This window comes from Mesitornis unicolor, unplaced genomic scaffold (assembly GCF_000695765.1).
Source record: "Mesitornis unicolor isolate BGI_N332 unplaced genomic scaffold, ASM69576v1 scaffold484, whole genome shotgun sequence".
Classification (NCBI taxonomy): Eukaryota; Metazoa; Chordata; class Aves; order Mesitornithiformes; family Mesitornithidae; genus Mesitornis; species Mesitornis unicolor.
The window spans coordinates 23,751-44,831 of NW_010179159.1; the positions used below are offsets into that span (position 1 = coordinate 23,751).

At 38.7% G+C, this 21,081-nt stretch overlaps 1 protein-coding gene across 2 annotated transcripts; it reads right to left on the reverse strand.

The window, feature by feature from the left end:
• Positions 1-1,256: 1,256 nt before the first annotated feature.
• Positions 1,257-16,404, reverse strand: NEXN (nexilin (F actin binding protein)). Of its 2 annotated transcripts, XM_010182654.1 has the most exons (12): positions 16,378-16,404; positions 15,057-15,248; positions 14,840-14,921; positions 14,605-14,753; positions 13,245-13,286; positions 11,948-12,142; positions 11,696-11,869; positions 9,164-9,349; positions 5,286-5,483; positions 3,765-3,986; positions 2,642-2,827; positions 1,257-2,202 (listed from the first exon to the last, which is right to left on the reverse strand). In XM_010182654.1, the coding sequence occupies exons 1-12, from the start codon at positions 16,402-16,404 to the stop codon at positions 1,831-1,833; spliced, it is 2,025 nt and encodes a 674-aa protein (XP_010180956.1). In that variant the 3' UTR covers positions 1,257-1,830. The 2 variants fall into 2 exon arrangements, with proteins under 2 accessions (XP_010180956.1, XP_010180958.1); XM_010182656.1 differs by lacking the exon at positions 15,057-15,248.
• Between the last annotated feature and the right edge of the window lie 4,677 nt (positions 16,405-21,081).

Sequence of the window (21,081 nt, forward strand, 5' to 3'; positions counted from 1 at the left end):
TGCTAAAAGCTCTTTTATTTTCTTTCTTTCTTTCTCTTTTTCCTGGAAGTGGGAAGAGGAAGGGGGGAGGACTGGGCTTTTCAGAAAGCATACAGTTGATAGGATTCCCTCTTCCCTAGTAACAGCTTATAAAACGCTTATGTATGCACAAATATTTCTCTTGCGTGCATGTGAAATGCCTTTTCGTCCTGAGAAAAGTGTTCTCTGCAGAAACTACCCGTGTGTAAAAAGAAGATTGGCTTTAAAAGGCAACTGTGATGGGAACAGTGTCTTAGGGAGATGCAGCTTGGACTTGAGGTAAATTGAATGCTTTACAAAAATGTGGTTTTGAGCTTGCATTGACATTGTATGTAATATGGGTACACATTAACTGTATGATGGTTTTTGTATGGTTTTTCTCAATAAATGTAAACTGATGGATAATAATAGCAATGTTTTTGTCTTTTTTTGTGTTCCTGTCCCTGGCTTCATTAGTTTGAAATAACGGCTTCAGAGGAAAGATACCGCAGCAGTTAGTATTCTGTGAATGAACACTACCCACATGAAATGAAGTCAAATGTACTTGCTTCATTTGAAACATCGTGCAGCTTATTACCATCTTTTTCAGGATGTTTCTGAATTTGTAAATATTTTATTGAGGCAAAAGAATGACTTGCAATAGGTAACTGTACAAAGAGCAGTCAGCAGATCCAGCCACAGGAGAATTCCTGTTTTTGACATGACTTCATAAATCTAATTTGCTACAGCTTACCTTGTCTTTATATAAAGGCTTATACACAACTTTTAAGCGTGACTACTGTTTGTAAAATTGCTCCTAGAGAAGCTTAAGCTGAACTATTCAGATGGTGTTAGCACAATGACATTAGTGTTGATATTGAGGTCTTAGAGAAAAACAGTACAGTAGCCTTAAGAAGATGATGTTTAGAGATGTAGCAATAAATTTATTGCATTAAGAGAAGAAAGATTGAGAACTTATGCACTGAAATAAATTTTCTTGAAGCTTGCTTCCTATCACCTTGACTATGATAGGCTCATCTTTTGTCACCAACTGTTCCTGTACTATATAATCAGTGAAAAAATGGGAAATTTTACAAGCGAATGTTAGTACTATAGAGACTACCATGAGCCTTACTGAGATAGCTTTTGCTTTGGATTATCAACTGCATAGGCTGGTAAGAGCATAGCAGTTTAAATGCCAGCCCATTTTAAAACAAACTAATGCTCTCTGAAACAGAACAACAAAAGTGACCAGTTATGTTATCTTTTATTCTTTAAAAATAGTACATTGTTTTGTTTTTTTAAAATCATCAATAAGTATTTCCCTTTGCCAGTTCAATGCCTCTGGAGTAAAGTAAAACAGCTTAAATATTCAGTGTTCATGCAAAATATACCAATAGATGTACACTACTACACAGATTTCCAGATTGTATATTTAGCTTTATTTATTACACAACAGTTGGTCTTCAAATGTGGGAGCACTAGTGTAATTCAGCTTTTTCTTTCAGTTGATCTTTCATACATTGATTCCTTCTTTTTAGCCTTCAGTACTAATTTTTGTGTTGCACAAGGAACCTGGACACTCACAATTGGAAGGTTATTATCTGATGCAGGAATAACAAATCAATGCATATCCTTGCTTGCTTTAGTTGGCCCCGTCAGAGAGAGAGAGATGATGCAGTAAGAAAGTTTTGAGGGGAAGATAGATTCCAGCTAAAGTAGAGCATTAGTAGTCATCAGCTAGAAAATAAAAGGGTTAAGAGAACAGATAATTAGATTTTCTTAATAGGAAAGATGCAAGAAGAATATTTGCGAATTAAGTGAATTAAGATGCTAACTCTTACTTTCAATGGTGAGAATACAGGTGCTAGCAGATGTGCCTCTGTTGTTGACTGCCTTACACATGTATTCCCCTTGATCTTCTGGGAAGGTTTCTGGCAAGTAAAGGCAATAGGTTTCTCCTCTTTCAATATATTGATAGTCCTCAGAGTCCTGCAACATTTCCCCCTCAAACCACCATGTAACTTCAGGTTTGGGTTCTCCAGTAATTTTCACCGTAAATCTCACTGGCTCGCCATCAACAACCGATGTGTTTTTTAGGGACTTCTTGAACCAGGGGGCTCCAGATCGAGCTTGATCCTCCTCATCTTCACAAGCAGAACCATTAATAATGCTTCCCTCCTCCTCTTCTTCCTCTTCCCTCTTCTGTTTAAAAAGAAAGTGGATTAAGGACATTTAAATTGGCAATAGCAGTATGACTACTAGTGATACATATGATACAGAAAAGTTACCACATTTCTGAGAGAGGGAGAGAGAAATGCCACACCTGTCCTCACTAGGTAACATCATGCACTGAATTAGGATATGGAACAGGCAGTAGAATGGATTTTAATGAGGCTGGGGTAAAATACAGGCATGAATGTAGATTCCAGTTTCATTCTATTCAAAGGATACAATGAACTTTGCAGTCTCTCTCCTACTCTTCAAGAATATGTGAAAATGCCGAAAGTAATTTTACATTATTGCAGCAATTTACAGCAGCTGCTCTCTTTTACACCTCTGGCATTGTTGCCGTTGGTGGTAATCAGATGCTAACTTAAAAAGACGCTTAGGGCTGAAGAAAAGGTACTTGGTAATTTAATACCTTCTGTAACGCCGCATCAATTTCTTTTTGTTCAAACTGCATGCGTAGTAATTTCTGTTCTTCAATTCTCCTCTGCTCCTCTTCTTCCCTGGCTCTTGCCATTTGCTCAAAACGGGCCTTCATATTTACTTTATGAGTAAATGGAGCCTCTGATTTCTTGGCCGGTCTCACATCTACCTCATCATCCTTGTGGGAAAGAAGAAATTACATTAAAGCTTGACTCATTAATTATCTTTTAAATGTGTATGATAATAAAGCTAGTTTTGTAGAGCAGTAGTTCTTAAGTGAGCAGAGCCACTCCGTCCTGTTTTTCCTCAGAGGTTTAAAGTTGTGTTTAAGACCAAGTCTTAATAGTTTATCCCAGAGATAGGGTAAATACCTGCAAAAGTAATTTCAAAAATGTTAGGTAGAAAGATACTCCTGAAGATTTATTTTCATATAGAAGTTGAATACTGTCTTATGGCAATGGCAAATCTGTAGTGACTTGACTTCCATGCCGTGATGCTTCAACACCTATTACAGGTTGACCTATGAAACATAATTAGCATCAGTCATTGAATTAAAAGCTCAAAAATGATACTGAAGTGATTACCTTTGATAGGAACCTGAGAATAAAGCTCAGATCAGGCTTCCTACTGCACCGCCACATGATTCTATCATTGACACATCATTGGTGGTTTGGGTCACAGAGCATAGTGTTGATTTATTGGTTAAACTGATGGCTTAACTTGGTTTTCGCCTCTGAAGGAATGTGAGTTTCCAGTCTGAAGCATAGGTAAGTAGGATTGAAAATAAAACCCAAACAGTACCATTTGAAGATCAAGCCTTTTTTATCATCTTTCCTCAGGCTGGCAGGTTTCAGGTTGTTAAGATGCTGGATTGAGGACTTTGAGCGGAAAAACAGACTTCTGCTTGACCGGATGACTGATACTAAACTGGTGCTGTTTCCTTTAGGGATGCTGAGGTGAGACCCCCTCGTGCATCCAAAGGAGGGAACAGGAAAGAAGGGAGAAAATCATTTTGGAAATAGAGCAAACGGTGGTGAAAGCAGCAGCATTGCCTACTCCTGGATCAGTTGTGTGCTAGTGAAGTACATCGTTAACATACAGACAATGCAGCTTACCTCTTGAAAATTTTCAGCTTCCCTTTCTCTTATTTCTTCATCCATTGCTCTTCTCTTGGCTCGTTCTTCTTCAATCTTCTTCTGTATTTCTTCTTGAGACAACTGTCCTATTTTTTCAAACTTGCTTTTTAAGTTCTTTGCCTGAATAGAACCACTTCTTTTTAGCTTGATTAATTCTTCATATTCTTTGCTCAGCTCAAAAGTTCCAGACTCCTCTTCCAGCTGTTCAGAAATTACAGAAAGTGTGAGATGGAAAATGCCCTGGTTATTTTTAATACCTGTTCTTCACACAAATAGCTGTTAACTTAATACACCTGAACAGTTTTCTTGGTTATTTGATAATCGGCAGAGACCTCTTCCCTCCAAGCTCTTGTCTTTGTTTTGCCCTTGCTATTCTCAGGATGGCAGTCTCACCTAAACGGGATACACCATTTCTCGCTTGACTGTACCAGTTGTTGAAGGATTGTTGTCAACAAGCCACCCTTCGCAGACTCACAAAACCAGACACCTAGCAATACAAACATCTGGTTATCCTGGAGCCAGAATTTATCTCTGATGTAACTGCAACATGATATGAAATAATTTTCTAAAATACAGCTACTTTGTTAAACAGAGAATTATTATTATTATTAATAGATCCTGTAGTCAAACCCAGTCTGAAGCTGCAATTGTTGATACTTTCCTCCTCCCTTTATAACCTCTGACTGACAGTAAAGATGTATGTGGATTTCAGCTGCATGTCCATCTCTCCTTTCTTCCCCAGGATATAATACAAAATTTACCTGAAAAGTTTGTCAGCTAGAGCCTTTAATATGCACTCTAGCTTTGCCCAACAAAAATAATAGATACAAGTAGTCCTCTGACATTCAAAAGGAAATAATAAATAAAGATTTGCCACCCACAACCAAATCAAACTGAAGTGTAAAGTTCATGAACGTGATGCTTTAACCATTTGGTATGCAAAGCAAATTTTGTGTGTGATTTTTAAAATCAGCTGTGACAATCCTCAAACCCTTGATACACTGATTAGAAATACGTTGAGGCCACTGTAATTCTTTCCTAATTAGTTAACACAGCTTTCTCTTGAGAAAGTGCAGGAATTCTGCTCCTTCTTACTTTCATTTTTATGTATTCATTTGGGAATAAGATGTTTGTGTTCTCCCAATATTTTAAATAGGACACAGCAGTTTTAGTGCTACTGTGGAACTTTCAGACGTGACTGTAAGATAAAATTACAAATTTGAAGTTGTGTTTTTTACTTTAAAGGTTGGCAAGGGATAAAAGCATTCTCCTGGTAGATCAGTGATAAAAACTTCTATCTTATTATGTACAATGGTACGTTTTAAAAACGTGGCTTTCTATTTGTCATTCTTTTCACATAATACTGAAAGTACTGCTTTAAAGTTCCTTTTTAAGGAATTTTCAGTTACAGTCGTAAACTTTGAGATTTTAATAATTAACTAAAGTCTTCTATTATATTTTCACTCAGAGCATGCTCAACCCATCCTTTGATATACAAACCTCTCCCATTTCTTGTCTCAACTGTTGAAATTCTTGCTTTTCCATTTCCAACTTTTGTCTGCGCTCTTCTTCTGTTCGTCGCTTTTCTTCTTCCATTTTTTGTCTCAGCATCTCCTCAAAATTAATTTCCAGTTTACCAGGTATGAGAGATTCTTGAGAAACTGTTTTAAACATTTCTGGGGATTCATCATCCAGCACCTGCTGGAAAGCCAGAGCATTAATGCTACATCCTAAAATCACAGCGTTGCTCAGGCAGAGTATTTGTGTTTAAACATGACTGCTCCTAACACTGAAGGACGCACATCTGTACTCTTTTTCTGAGCAAATTGCATAGTATTCCTGTCCTTAAGCAGTATTGGTATTGCCAGTAAGGATAACTGAACAGAATTTTCTACAAGAAACTCTTTTTGTACACACATGGATTATCCTCAGTTATGTTGCCAGGGCATCACTTTGTACAACCCACAGCAAGGGTTTCCTCCTTTCCCTGTCCTTTTCTCAGGCTTCAGAGTAGGGCTGGGCTTTGGTGGTCGTTCATGAGCAGTTTGCTTATCTTGTAGACTAATTCTTAAGAAGATGGTAGCACCTAGGAATGGCAATTTGTTGAGAGAAAGCATTACTAGAAATGAGGCTGTATGCTGCAAAAATGGCCAAGTAGCATGATATGAGTTACGCAGGAAGGTTTTAGAATATATTCTTGATAAAACCTATATGTATGTATGTTTGTGCACAGAACTGTGTAAATTTGTTAACAGAGATTGTCTCAGCAGGGACATTCTTTAGATAAAAGCGTGAGATGAGGTCTGATGCTGATCCAGAGCTGTGTGGTGATGTGGCTTTAGGCACTATTTAATCAGCACACGTTTGAAAAGCCCCGTGGCAAACGTTGGAGAACCCAATGTGCCTTAAATTGTAGGCATTCCCAACAGTGATCATAAGTCAAATGCCAGAAAAATTATAGGAGCAAAACTTTGAGAAATTATTTTGACTAACTTGATAAAGAAAGAGAAAATAAACATTTTTACTCCCTTTCCTCTTCATTGCTACTTACTGCCATTGTACCTTACACATTTTACTGCTGGTTTTGGCATCGTAGTTTGTAATGCTGCCTTGACCTACTTTGCCCATATTCTTTTTATTTGTCACAGCTCTTCCAATAGTTTTTTGGCCCAATCCCACTCAAATGTTCACTATAGTTTTTGTTTGGATTGTTCCCTCTAAGTAAGCTTACAGTTGGACTTCAGCCCCACCATTCCTTCCATTCTTCATTCGTTTTGCATAATATGAAGATATTTGTTGAAATTGTGTTATGGAGGAGTCAAAAAACAAAGCTGTGAGCTATTTCCTTTAATAAAAACAATGCATAGCCACATAGTTTCCAGAGGTTAACCACAGCTAAATTAGCAAAATGTGAAAGTCTCTCGCTTGTGATGCATTAGTTTATATGCTCATCACTTCAAGACAGAGAACCTAAGTGAACAGAAGAAGCATTAATTCAAAGTTTACCAACACATGTATGTATAAACTGTAAAAAGCTGTGCATAGGAGCAAACACTAGCAGCTGTCTGCTCCATGTTTTGCCTAAGTTATGAAAAGACAGCAAGCCAACTTATTTCTGGTTAAAAAAACACAGGAAGAAATTCAGCTGAGTTGTGTGATGCACAAAACCGTCGTGGTTAGCTCAGTAAATATTTTAGCCATATTTTGTGAAGTGAGACCATGATTTTGTTTCTGCAAAGTGGGAACAGATGGTAGTGAGAAACAGCGCTGTAATAACAGCTGTTTTCAACCAATTTTCAGTGGGCAAACAGTGACTGAGATGAAACAGAACATTTTCTTGTTCATGCTAAGACAGGTTCCTCATGTGGTCTCTAATGGAAAGAGACTGATGGGGATGCAAGAGAAATGCTTCAGTCTGAAAGGGATCACATGGATGGTGGGAAGCATGGAAGTGTAAATGTAGCAGGAGTACATGTGAAGTAGGGAAACCTTTCCAAAGGGAGGGGGCATTTGTGTCTTCCAGCAACCACATTACTGCTTCTGTGAGTGGATGTTCTCAAAACTAAATTAAAGTGAATAAACATGAGAAAGGATCTGAAATACCTACTTGAAAGCTTAAATAAAAATTGAATGTGAGGTTTTACTACTTCTGAAACATTACTAATACGTTCTTAATACGTTTAAAAGCACACTGCACTGCAGCTGCGTTGTGTGGCTGTTGAAAACAGAGAAAGCACAGACTTCTATTTTCTGTAACAAGTAATAGAAAATGTGTTCATGTTCAATATGCCAACAGAAAATTTTCAGACGTATATGCTGAAAATACATTTTCAGCCACGTTTTTAAGTTACTGAACATCTTCACTGTCTCTGTTACAGTGCAGTGATGGACCCTGCGCTGCATCGAATGGATGAAACCCTGTTTAATTAGTGAGATTTCTCTTGCCCAGACACTTGAGCTTATGTTCTTGCTGCATTGAGGCAGAAAAAAAAGAAGATTCTCAAGAAAGCAGGAAAAAACAGAAGAGAGCACATATTTATCTGCCTTCCTTTAGTTGTCTGCTGGCTTTTCTTAAAAATCGTAATGACAGAAGTGCACAGCACTCATTTATTTTTTTTTTCCTAGTGGCTTCAACTTCTGTTTTTTCTCTGGAGATATGGACAGACACCATTCTCCATACCTGCTTTTACCAGTACAATAGCAAATATAACTTTACATTTCTCTAGGTAGTCTTTCAGCGTAGAGGGCTTTGGCACGATTTCCAGGCAGAGTGAGCCCTGCCAGCAATATCAGCAGTCATACAAAGCTTTCATTTGTCTCAAAAGCATTGTTTGGCATGAAGAAGAAAATTTTGTTAGGCATGCAGTCGGTCTTTCCCAATAAAGCCACAGAGGGGAATGTCTAGGTGGGTTACTCCACAGTTCTGTATGGTGTGTCTTGCCCTTGCTTTTGAAACAAACTCATGTCTAGTTGGTAGCTGTGTAATTTAATACTGTATTTTCTAACATCCACCAGTAAGTAACTGGCTTATACCCAAAAAGCCTGCTGAAACTTGAAGTTGTTGGAAGCAGCATGAAGAATACAGTGGAAAAATCCATGCTAGCCGTTTTTTATAAATTATGTTGTTGCCACCCTCTGAACTCGGGCGTCTTTCTCTGGTAGTGTGTCAGTATGTCAGTCCTAGCTCCCTGAAAATGGTCTTCATCATCAGCTTAACTCAAATTTTAGAAGTCATTGCACACCACAGAGATCTGGTTTTGGCTAAGGAAGTTCCCCATTACGCACTGTTCTAACAAAAAATGCCACAGGTGACCTCTTCCGTTTCTCTGAACAAGCAGTGAAATACAATAGAAACATTGATTAGCCGGGCTCAGCCTTCTGAATTTATGCTTTCTAAGAGGCCACATAGGACTACAAAATTTGTACTTGCCATGAGTAATGTTCTAATATGCCCTTAATTGTGCTCTGTCTAGTAAGAGCTGATAGGTGGACACCCTGTAAAGTAGGGAGAACTTGGAGAAGTGAAAGGAATTGCTCTTCCTCCAAAAATAAACCAACAAACCCTCCTTGTGGAAACATTTTGCTTTCCAAGTTCATTGCATCCAGCATAACCATAGCCATTGGACACTACCTGGTTTTGACTACATTTGAAATCCTTTCTTGACTTGCTATAAGGAGGGGTCGTTCTGTGATGATTTTTGGTAAACCAACTTGATTAGTTTACCCCTCTGCCTCCTAGTAAGCAATGAGCTGAACTAGGTAATGCAAGAGTTGAAGCATGCACTCCTAACTCTATTCAAAGCTTTTTCCCAGAGCTGCTTTGGAGTTCATTAGAGTTCGGTTAAAATTAAACTGTGTCCCAAACAAAAATGCCATACCATGTTCTTCCTTGCTTCAGCAAATGCTTTTTTCTCCTCTTCTATGCGTCGTCTTGCATCTTCCTCTGCTTTCCTCTTTTCCTCTTCTCTCCTCTGCCTTTCCATCTCCTCAAAACTGAGTCTGAGTTTACCAGGACGGAATTCTTTAACAGAATTTTCTGATTCTTCATCATCACCTTCATTTGTCTTCAGAGAAGATGGAGAGGAAAAAATAGAAAGAACTTATCCAAACACAAAAATATGCTTTATAATAAATAAATAAGTACTCCATTAATTTCTTTCTGATCTTTTACAATTATTTTTTTTTTCTCCTGGGGGGAAAAAATGTAGGAAGAGTTTAGTTCGTATAAGAAACATTTTAGTCTGGGTTTTTGCCAGGGGAGAGAAAAAAGAAACATCTTTCAGTATCCCTTATATAGCTTCTGTAATTTTTAAAAAGCTGTTGAGTGTGTAATTAAAGGAACAATGCGTTATCAGGAAAAGGCTGAACAATTAAGTACGTATTTTATAGTCTCAGGAATGAGATCTTTTACTGTAAATCACTCCCTATTCACTTCCTTTACATCGCTTCCATAGACCTTTATACCATCAAGTCTTTCTGTTTGCATATAAATTGTTTTCATCAATGCACTTCCAGTTAAAAAACTGCTGTAGAGTTTGATAGCAAAACTAAATCAATTAACATTTTGCTATTGCTCCAGACTGAGATTTTTGTGTTTTTTCTTTTTAGACATATAATCACCACTGAAGAAGGGGAACTGAGACACTCTTATCTCTTCACTGTGGCTTGTCTCCAGTGAACTCTTATCTGCTAAGAGAAGCAAATTGCAATGAAGAACAAGAGAAGGAACCATCTGCAGAAGATACCTGAGAGTGCTTTATTTATAATGGAGGACACTGCCTGGGAACTGCCAGAGTGCTGATATTCCAAATTTCTGTGTGCTGCAAGCAGCCCTGGGAGCGGTATGTGGGGTAGCCAGTAAGGGAATTACAGGAATCTTTTATTTGGAATTCATAGGGGTATAAAGAAAGAACCAAAGGAAATTCACTGCTCAACTCTTCCTTTAAGACTTTTGACTTTAAATTTTGACAACAACTGATATCAGGTAAAACTGGGCGTTAGACAGTTTCTTTTGAAATGGAGAATTTGTAAATTACTTTCTATTACTTGGGTGGGAGATGTGAACAAAACTTCAGTTACAATGGTTAGTGACTTCATGAAGTCATTCTTCTCTTGAAGTATTCCCTGCACACCCCAAAATGAAAAGAAAAAAAGTGCATTATTGACATAATGTTAGGGTTATTGGTGTGGAAAAGACAAGGGATTTATTGGAAGTGTGGGGGGAAAAGTAAAGTACAATTTGGGTATGTGCCTAAACCTGGGAACCTCTCAAGTGGGACCACTTGAGAATTTCAGTGTTTAAGCTTTCTGGAGGGTCTGGGGGGTTTTGGCAGGGGAGCAGGGAAATACAAGTTTCTGGAATGCTTTTGAAATACAGTCAACATGGGGATCTTGAGCTGTTTGTCCAAGAATGTCCATTTATAGTTATAGTCTTTAAATTAAAGTTAGCAAATTCCTAGAAATAGTATTTCCAAAGATTTTATGGAAGATTAAAATCTCATTTATCATTAATCTTCCTTGGATGTGAGTTAAAGTCATAACAATCATGATTGTACAGGGGGGAAATACTTAAATACAGAACTTCAAAAATGCTTCTGGAAATGAAGTATCTTTATAGTGAGGAAATACAGAACTAAACGATCTAGTGCCTGGAAATGGAGTATCATTAAAGTGAGGAAATACAGAACTAAACGATCTAGTGTCTCTTATGTTGTGTACAATTCCTGTAGTATTATCAAAGAACTGTAATGAGGTCTGTTTATAGCTCCTCCAGAATAAGGCTTATGATAAAGAACACATACAGAGACAATTTTAAAAGTAATATGAAACAGGAATTGTGAGCTACATTTTGACTATTTGGGGCTTGATCTGGTCATTTCTAGTACATGGTTGTTTATGCCAATACATACAAGAGAGCTGATTTGTCTTTTTTTTCCCTTTCTTCATAAGAGGAAAGTTGTAATTAATGTATTTTATAAATAAATACGGGAATGAGAAATGGCATTCTGTTACTGCAGAACGTTTTCATCCAACACTGGTTACTGGAACATCTGAAGCATTATTTAAGAACAAAACAGACAAGAATTATCTTTTTTGAGGACTTGCAGCTTAAGGTACTGCAAAGTGTAGATATATATAGCCTGCTAAGATTGCTAGCAAATTTAAAACACATGAATTTTCCGATTTACTAAAAGAATGTCTAAAGTAATGTGCCAGTCTGGTTACTGAGTTAGAACCAAGGTAAAAAAATAGACATCTTCCAAAAACCAATGGCGATACAATTTTCAGACTCCTAACAGCTTGCAATGTAGTTAAGGAGTAAGAAAAAAGAAGAATCAGATGCAGGAAGGAATGTAAAAGCATATATTCTGTGAAAATACTGTAACGGCATGAGCAAAACCTGTCCTTACCATTTGCTGGCGAGCTGCTTCAAAGGCGCGTCTCTCCTCTTCCAAACGCTGCCGTGCCTGTTCCTCTGCTTGCCGCCTTTGGTTTTCCTGCCTCTGTCTTTCAAGCTCTTCAAACGTTACTTTCAGCTTCCCAGCAGACAGAGGCTCTTGTGTTTCATTGTCTCCACTTTCACCCTGTGTAAGAAAAATGAAATGGTTATTTCTTCATTAATATTGATTTATTTCTTAAGTATTTTTAGATGAGTGGTTTACCGTGACAAATGAAAGGCACTTGGTTTTCTTAAGGAATGGATTTTCCTCCTCGTATTTTAGCTTCATTTCTTCCTGCTGTCTCTCTCTTTGTTCTGCTCTCTCCTTTTCTGTGTTCTCGAAGTTTACTTTCATCTTCCCAGGTGTTTTGGTGGGTTTTACAGGCACTACTGTAACCAGCAGTGAATCATCCCCTTCCTGTCCAAACAGACATTTATTATATTTTCATAAAGCTTGTCTCCTAGACAGACTCATTTCTTAATGAAACTCCTGGTTTTACCTTTGTGCACCAAAAAGTTTCCAAAAGAATTACTTGCATAAACAAGAATAAAACCGTAGTTGCTGGTTTTGTGAAGAGAAACACACCTGAATGATATTTTAAACATAACTGCTGGCAAACTCCATTCTTTACATCTTTATTTCTTTACATATTTTCATTAACTGTTAGTTACAGATTACAGAGCATGGTTTGGAGAAGAACAGGTGACATTTTGAATACATAGCAATTGTAGCTACACGTTAGTTCCAGTCTTGTCTTTCCTAAGTAAAGGATATACCGCAGCTGGAATAAGCTGATAGTTCTAGAGAGCAACATGTCATTGTCAGGGGGAGCAGAGGGTTTTTTAAGGATGTTGCTCCTTCAAGACTATTTTCACAGCTTGCCAAAATACATTTTACCCGTTTTTTTTTCCACAGAATACCATGATTAGCAGGGATGCTGTCAAATAACTTAAATTTTATGAGGATTTTTTGTTTTGTTTTACTTTAATTTGTGTGTTTCTCTTTCCAAAACTGTGTTTTTTCATGTTAGTGAAAGCCAATAGGACCACTGGAGCTAGCTTTTTGAATTTAAACATTTATTTGCAAGGCTTAAAATCCAAACCCCTATGGTAAATTAGTAACTTCTTTTTTAAAAAAAGTTAACTGAGGTGTTCAAACATCTGTATATCCTCTTAATTTCAAGTTTAAGGCAAAGAGCTTTTAAGATGATACTTTCCAAAGCAAGAGGACTTAGAGTATCACAGCCAGTATACCTCAAATCATTCTGGTGGCTTTGGACGTTTACATTTTAGACGTTTTTAAGTAACCACATTCACAGTGCAGACTCTATTTCAAACTCAAATAAATTGCCTTCAAGTACAGACATACAGTGCTACATCTATTAGCTTTTCGGGTTGAATTTTAATTAGGTATCTGTGTGCCCTTTTCTAAGTTTTCCCAGCCCGAATGACCATAATAAAACAAAGTGAATAAAAATAGACATTTTGTGTGAACATTTCTTGAAAAAAAATCTGATTACCTCTGCTGCTGATTCAGTTCCCGTATTGTTAAAGTCATCAATCTATTAAATGAGAATTTCACATGATTACATTAATTTGGCTCTTTGCCTTAGATTTGCAAACACAGAACTGGAAACTCTTTTTTGTATCAGTGAAATGTATGCAGCACTTTAAATTCACAGAGATGGGAATGACTGCACCTTTGCTGGAATACTTTGGCTAGGTCAGCTTGTTGAGGAAAAAGGAACAGAACAGAAAACATCACACAGAAAGGATGCTAAAGCATTCGTCACACTTCAGTGAGGAGCAGAGCACTGGAGGTGTCCGTTCTTCACCTCAGCATTCCAGAATTGGGTAAAAAGAAAAGCGGCTAAAGGAAGCTCATTGATTACATCTGATTATTTCCAGTAATTATTGTCCTTGACTCCTGCAAAAAGCCTGTTGCTGTATTTGCTTCGTATGGTATCTCTATGTGTTACTGTCAAAAGCTAACATGCTTTCTAGAATTCTCCACGGTATGTACTGCTGCCTTTCAGAGCACATTAAATGTACACTAGATACATTCCCAGTTAAAAGTGCAGGCTTAACGATGTTAAAAGTCTTAGGAGAAAATGCTATCCGAGTCCTTATTGAAAACTAACACTTCCTATAGCACTGTCTTTCTTTTCTTACAACAAAACCAAACCTCAACTAAGTATTTGTGGTTAAACAAAAATTTGCTGCTTATGGTTCTAGTCCATCATGTAGATGTTCACTCTCACCAAAGAAAACACGCTAAAGGATCTGAATACGGTACCCCAGTGCAGAATTTTACATCAACAGAAGGTGGAGTCTGCTCACATGTAGGTACAATAACAATTCACAAAGTAGCAAAGGAACAAAACATGGTCTGAACCGTCATCATGTATGATTTTTACTGCATTAGTGTCTTCTCATTTTGCTGACGATAGCATTTTCCTACTTCTTCTTGCTTGCCTTGGTTCATCTATCACTGAACTGTAATCACTAATGTGTAAGCAAAAGTTGTTTGAAACAAGGATTAGTAAAATACAAGAAACATTTTTTAATTAGTTTAGTAAATTCTATAAATTTTTGTACGCATATGACACAAAATTCGTGCCTGATTCACTTTCCTACCAGGTTTATTCCTGCCTGGTTTCATCTGCAATGCAAGTTTAATGCTTAAAAAAATGGTACTGTAAAGAAGTGCAGATGGAGATGCTCTGAACCTGATTCCCCACTTCCATCCCATCGAGCACCTCCCAGGTACATCGCCATTATCAGAAATCTCAAGATCAAATCTTTCTGATCAGTGCAATTTCTTTTGCTGCGTTGGTTGCTCACGATTACATCCTGACCATTGGGATCAGATGGACGTACCTCCTGGGCTTTTTTTGCTAATTCTCTTTGAATTTTTCTTTTCTCGATCATATCTTGTTCAATTCTGCGCTTTCTTTCTTCTTCTGTTCTTTTTCTCTCCTCTTCTTGCCTTTGCTTCTCCATCTCTGCAAACTTGCCTTTAACGGTTCCTGTCAATATGAAATACTCAGTTCAGAAGCTACATCTAATACTTGCCCAGTGAATTATGTGGCCTGTCAAATTGGGCCTCTCTTACCTATTAGCTTTGGAACATAACCCTTTTCTATTTTAGCTGATTTTGTGTCGTCATCGTCATCAGATCCAAGCAGTTCTTTCATCTAGTTGATGAAACACAGAAAGTCAACTGTCTTTATACCTTGAAAATATTCCAGTAGTATTGTCTTAAAATAATGTGAAAAGATTTTCACATATAATATTGAATATAAACACAAAATATGTGCAAAGAAAATAACCTCCTGCTTTCTCCTGTTCCATTCTCTCTCTCTAACATATTGTTCTTTTCTTCTTTGCTTTTCATCTCTAGATCTCCTTTGATTTCTTTCTTCCCTCGCTTTCTGCATAGCTTCAAATTTATCCTTTACATCACCCTTGTGAAGCTTGGGCACATAGGATTTTTGGACGGGTTTAGATGAAGAAAGCAGAATCTTGGTGAAGATAAAGAAGAAATGAAGATAAGAAAAAGAAAGGTGAAACAGATGGACAGAAATATTCTGACAGATCGCATTAGAAAGGATGTAAGAACATAAAACAGAGTGCATTTGGGATTATGAACTTTGTGCCACTGGCCATCATCTATTGAGCATCATTGTATTTGTTCGTAAATAAATTCTAAAACATCCAGAACAACATTTAGCACTGTATTAAACTTAGGCTGTAAGTAATTGTAACGAAGAGCTCTATAACTGAGTGTATCACATATGTGCATGTACATTTTCAGTCACCGTGGCTTTCGGAGTTAGATCCAGATTTCTACTGATGCTTTGAATCATGAGCAGTCACCAGAGCCTCTCCCCCCTCGCATTTAAAACAGGTATCAGGACACAGACATATAATGCAACATGTATGTTTTCTTCTGCAACTTCAACAGCCATATGTGGTGTTTAAATAAATACTATTATTTGTTCATTTAAAACTTCCAATACACTGTGTACTCACTTTTTCATGTTATAAAGTGTCAAGATCTCTGGACTCGCAGGACCCTGCTACAGCTACAAGACACTTCTTTCTTTGCCAGTGCTCCCTGTGTGTGTCCGAGCAGTAAGAGAAGTGCCCACTTTTCAGAACTACTGTGAAGTTTTCTCTTTTTACTGTAATGACTACAGGAATGCTGAGAAAACTGCCTGAAAACATGCCATGATTCCTATTTTCCACCTAAACCAATAGGTTTTGTTCCTGCTTTTGCTCCTGTTGTTCAATGAATCTATGCAGAAGAGGAAATATTTGAAGTAGCCTAACGTTTACATTTTAGAATTAGATGTGAATGTTGCCCTGAATTTCCCAATGTTTAAAGTTTCTTCCTATTTTGTTACCTTCATTTTGCCGTCCTCCTTCATGTTTTTTAATAACAGTAAGAACATACTGCACAGATTCCCTCGAATCAGATCATTTCCTTAACCTACTTTCAAGTGCTTTTCCATCATCTTAAAACAGCAGCAATTCCAGCAGACCTCCAGTCTAATCGTCTGTCTTTCACAATCAGTTGTAATTACTCTCTTTGCAAGCATCACTTGTAAACGACTACATTACTTTGATTACTTTAAAATCGGTACGTACCTCCGTTTTCTGTGCAATGTCATTCATGGCTACTGGACTGCGCTCTGCACCTGGTACGTTTAAGATTGCTTTTGGTTTCTACCTGAAAGAAACAGTTGTAGTTATATTCCTTTCTTTTCCTTTTAAATGATGCTTGAACCATCTTCGTGTAAATAACTTTGCATAGGCTGAAATCGCTGTATCACAATTTCATTTGGTCCTTTGAGGCTTCTGAAGACATGAATAGGTTCTAAGTATGCAACAGTCATTAAGAGAACAAGCTTATGATTCACTATTCATGCTCATAACCCCTCTATATAGTCCTAGATATTGGGTTTTAATTACCTTTTTTTTAAAAAAAAAAAGAAAAATTTACTTGGAGCCAAGCTCTGGCTGCCCTGCCTGGCGTGTTACAAAACTGTTGTTCTCAATAGCCATGCTAGCAGAAAGGAATGTGTTCTGCACCTCCGCTGCTCCGCTCCGCTCCGATGTGAGAGCCAGCGAGCTCAGGTTGCACGAAGCCAAAACCCCGCAGCCTCCTGCAGACGCTGCTCTGCGTTGTGGGGCTGGCAGGAGGAAAGCTGGGCCGGTGGCTGGGGGGGACCTGCCTGCGCCTCTGGAGCTCCTGCCTGGGGTAATAATGCTCGTGCTTGAGACTCGGCCAAGCTGCAACTCAGCTCATCACCCGGTACGGGAACACAAAATAACGCTTGCCTTTCTCCTAGGGCTATTCTAGGGAGAACTAGTGCTGAAAACTGTCAAGCTAGGTGGGTAAGCCACAGACTTACCTTCGAGAAAGTATTTCTATAGTCTAACTGCAGGGTGGAAATTGCACGGCATTTTTTTTAAGAGAAAAGTGTTACAAATTTACTCTGTATTCATTAGGAACCTAGCAAAAAGGCACTTCAAGTTCAGGGCAAGCCTTTCTCCACCACACACCGTTTTTTTTCAGTATTTTTAATTCCTCAGGTCTATCAGAGCTTGTGGAAGGAAGGAAATCACAACATGACTGCTGTGCCACTGCTGTCTGTACTGTACCGAGGCCCAGGCAAGCCTAAAAACTCAGTGTGTCAAATGTGGTACAACAAACGGGCTCAAAGGAAAAAGGTCGGGGAAGTGGCTTACTACTGGAAGGGACCTCTCGCTTGTGCCTTAGAGGAGCTGAAGTCAGGGAGTGGAAAATTAAATTCTTAGTTCTTAGCCTTTAAATTATCTGATTCTTAATTACAAACAGATTATCAACATGGGAATTTTTATGCGGTGTTAAAAATAATGAACATTCAGGGTTGTCATAGAAGATCTTCAATAACACACCAGTGTCACCAGTGCTCATTGGTGCTGCTGTAGCTGTGCAGATTGGATGAGATTTTTCAGTGTCTTGGGATGTTTTTCCAAATGAAAGCAGTCACAGAATCACAGAAATCGAGGAGTTGGAAGGGACCTTGAAAGATCATCCAGTCCAACTCCTGCCAGAACAAATGAAATGAGCATTTCGCTACCAATGCTGCCCTGGTTTACAGCTACCAAACCCTTCACAGTCAGCCTCAGCAGAGGTGTTCTGGACAACACTTGGCTGTTCCTTTTCTACACACAAGTATGGAAAGTCATTCCCTCCCAAATCAGAGCTGACAAATCCATCATTTGTAGACCGATAGGAACCCAAGACGTTTCCATTTGTCACTTGTGAACACATGAACTTAAGAGTAGCAAGAGCTGGTTCCTATTTAGGCTGTTTCAGACCAGCAATAGCACGATAAAGTTCTGTTGTGTCTAGGAAGGCAGATAACTTCACTGGCATCCTTGTGGTCTCAAGGTCCCCTACACTTCAATATGCATGTGTATATTGTGCAGTTGGGTTTGCACGTCTTTGTAAGACCTGGCTTACTCCATGCCCGTACATAAAATCCCCACTGTGATCAGTATAACCTTAACACTGGTTAAAATGCTTTCACCTCACTTTTCTAAGCAGGTCTTAGAGACTTTCTTCTCTGTTCTCTTCCTTTGCTTCCCTGCTTTGTTAATTTCTCCTTCCTTACTTGTGGCTGCTGGCCTGAGCCTGGTACTTAAAATGCAGAAGCTGAATAAAAGGTTTACTGCAAGAACCCTTCAGAAAACACAGGAACATCATGCACCGGTACAATTCACGCACTGAATTGGGACATCGAGACCTTGCAGCCTTCATTCAGGGCTGGAGCAGAAAAAGTACGGCCCAAAGATAACCTTTCACAAGGACTCCCAGAAACACCTCAGGTGAAGGTTACAGCAACATACCCTATCTATACGGCTTCCTCTTAAAGTCATTTCAAAACCAACTATTCCAAAGTCTGATTTGCTTATTATGAGCAATTGATTGCAGGAGGAGTATTGGGTTTATGAATCTGAGAACACAATTTAAAACCTTGCTCTTGAACCTTTCTGATAGCTCCGATGACCTGAACCCCTTGACAGTGTCCCTAACATTGCTGACAGCAGCGAGACCGACCCTCAAATAACAAGTCTGAAATTTTCTTTGCAAATTCCTGCATCTGAACGTCCAAAATTGTCCAGCCCAACAGGTTGTGGGCCCTGAAGATGGCAGCTATGTTCTGCCATTTGGGTTACTGCCATATCTGCTATTACTTCAGGCTACTTTCCAGTTTGTTGGCATCACTAACTCTTAATATGTTTGAAGGTTAGCCAGCTGGCTCCAAGACATTTTGCATCTGCAAGTCATCCTACCTCCACCTCTGATGCTGAAAGATACGGATATAAAGCAGTAGGCCATTACTAAACATGATACCGCCCATGTTTGCACTTTCCTCCCTCTGCATTGTAGTTGAACCTCGAGCAGGACCAGCAGCAGGACCTCAGGGACCCATCAAGGCAGAGGAGTCATTTCCAACCAAGGCAATGTAGTACCTTATTAAAAAAAAAACAACCGGAACTCCCTGAGTTTGTGGGACTTGAAGAGGCTGTGACCGCTTCAGCAACAACAGCAGCGGATTGAACTCCTCTGTCTTTGCCTTATCACTGGGAGAGGATCCACACAGTCAACCAAAGTGGCCAAGTCAAGAACTCCCACACCTACAAACTGTGGAAGAGCAGTGCCTTCCTCATCTGCCGACAGCTCTGCACAAAGTGCATGGTAAGAAATTTTCCAACCCAAGAAACTTTGTCGTATCTTGTTTTCTAACAATAGTACTTTTAAAGAAGATATCTTCCTACCAGTTCCTTTGTGAGAGGGCCTAGTTACATACAGAAGTTGTACGTACGCCCTTGTTTTGCAATAAGAATTTTCCCAGAGTTCATCCAGTACAAGTGATGCTTATTCATTGAGGCAACAGGAGTCTGCTTGCATAGGTACTTACCTCAGAAGAGATTTGTCCTCCTGCTATGAATCTGTCCTATCTTAAGCTTCAGTCTCACCTTTTATTTCTTGAGATCAACAGGAAAAGCTGTAAGAGCTCCTCATTGAAACTTCCTACTCAGAAATCCCACGTTACGATGTCAAACATAACCACGATCAAGACATGAACTGAGCTTGTTACGAGGCTTTGCTTCGCCTATCCCATCGCATCACTTGAGCCTTCCTCTGGCACCAGGTTTTTTCCCTCCACATTTCACCTTTTAACTAAATTATTAAAAGGTATTTAACTAATTTAATAGAATTTAATGAGGTATCTCAGAAAATGTTAGTCTGGTGTTATAATGTTCCTACTGGAAGTGCTAGACTGCAGTTCCACTTTCAAAGGAGGCCTCCACTGAGTTTTTTCCTGGAAGAGAAAGGTAACCTCCATCCTGTGATCAATGGTCCTACCTCTGGAAATGGATGGAAGAGAAAATGCCACTACCAGAATGGCTTGACTGGCTGTAATGCAGAGAGTGATCTCTTGAGAAGTTTCAAGTGAAAATTTAATAAAAACCCAATAATGCATAGGAAACAAGGCAGTAGACTAGAAATACTCGAACACTCTGCAAAAAAGCCCCTGCTGTTTTCAAGGATCTTATTTGTTTGCTGTAAATGGGTGGTCTATCACCTCTGGTATGTCTTGATTTGTTATATCAGCACTTTTTTCAACTTCTCACACAGACTCCCTTAAGCCTTACTTTAGGCAGAATAATCGAAGTGAACAAAGAAAACCATTAAGGGAACACAGAAGGTTTGACAGCTCACAGGTCCCAAAATACATCTCCTTAAATTGAATTCATTTCCATTCCTGAAAGGAGGTCAGAAGCCTCAACTGATCAAAAAATATTGTGCTGCTCTCACCAAATTAAAAAAAACCTCCCACAATCAATAATAAAATTTCCCTTCATTAGAAACACACAAGTTCTTGATTTTCAGTGGAACAATTCACACGAGACACAGGAAAATAGCAGCATTTTCCTGAACCGAATGCTCCTCTTTCCAACAGGAGTACACAACCTGGACTTCAAAAAAGCCCGGTTCCTCTGTGAAGTCTCCTTTCGGGAGCCCCCCTGCTGTCCTGTGGCTACTGTGAGTTATAAATAAGTCCTTGGCGGCACAGCCCAAGTTACGTTTACCATCTGTCTCCTCTTTGTGGAAGGCTCCATTATATAAGAAAACCATATTGTGAGAGCTGGAAACTCGCTGCTCGCAGCCAAAGCGCTCAGGAGAGGGAAACAGAATCCAAAACGTTAAAGTATTTAATGAAATATTAAATGGAACTGGAAAGAGGGCGGTGGTCATCACTTATGTCCTCACCATAACGTGTCTGGAATGGC

Bases quoted from the DNA above. Each gene is read 5' to 3' on its own strand.
- NEXN (XM_010182654.1), bottom strand. From the start codon at position 16,404: ATGAATGACATTGCACAGAAAACGGAG. The intron at 12,143-13,244 runs GTAATCAGATTT...CTGTTTGGACAG, and splicing joins GAACTGAATCAGCAGCAGAG to GAAGGGGATGATTCACTGCT. The intron at 3,987-5,285 runs GTTTGTATATCA...ATTTCTGAACAG, and splicing joins TGAGACAAGAAATGGGAGAG to CTGGAAGAGGAGTCTGGAAC.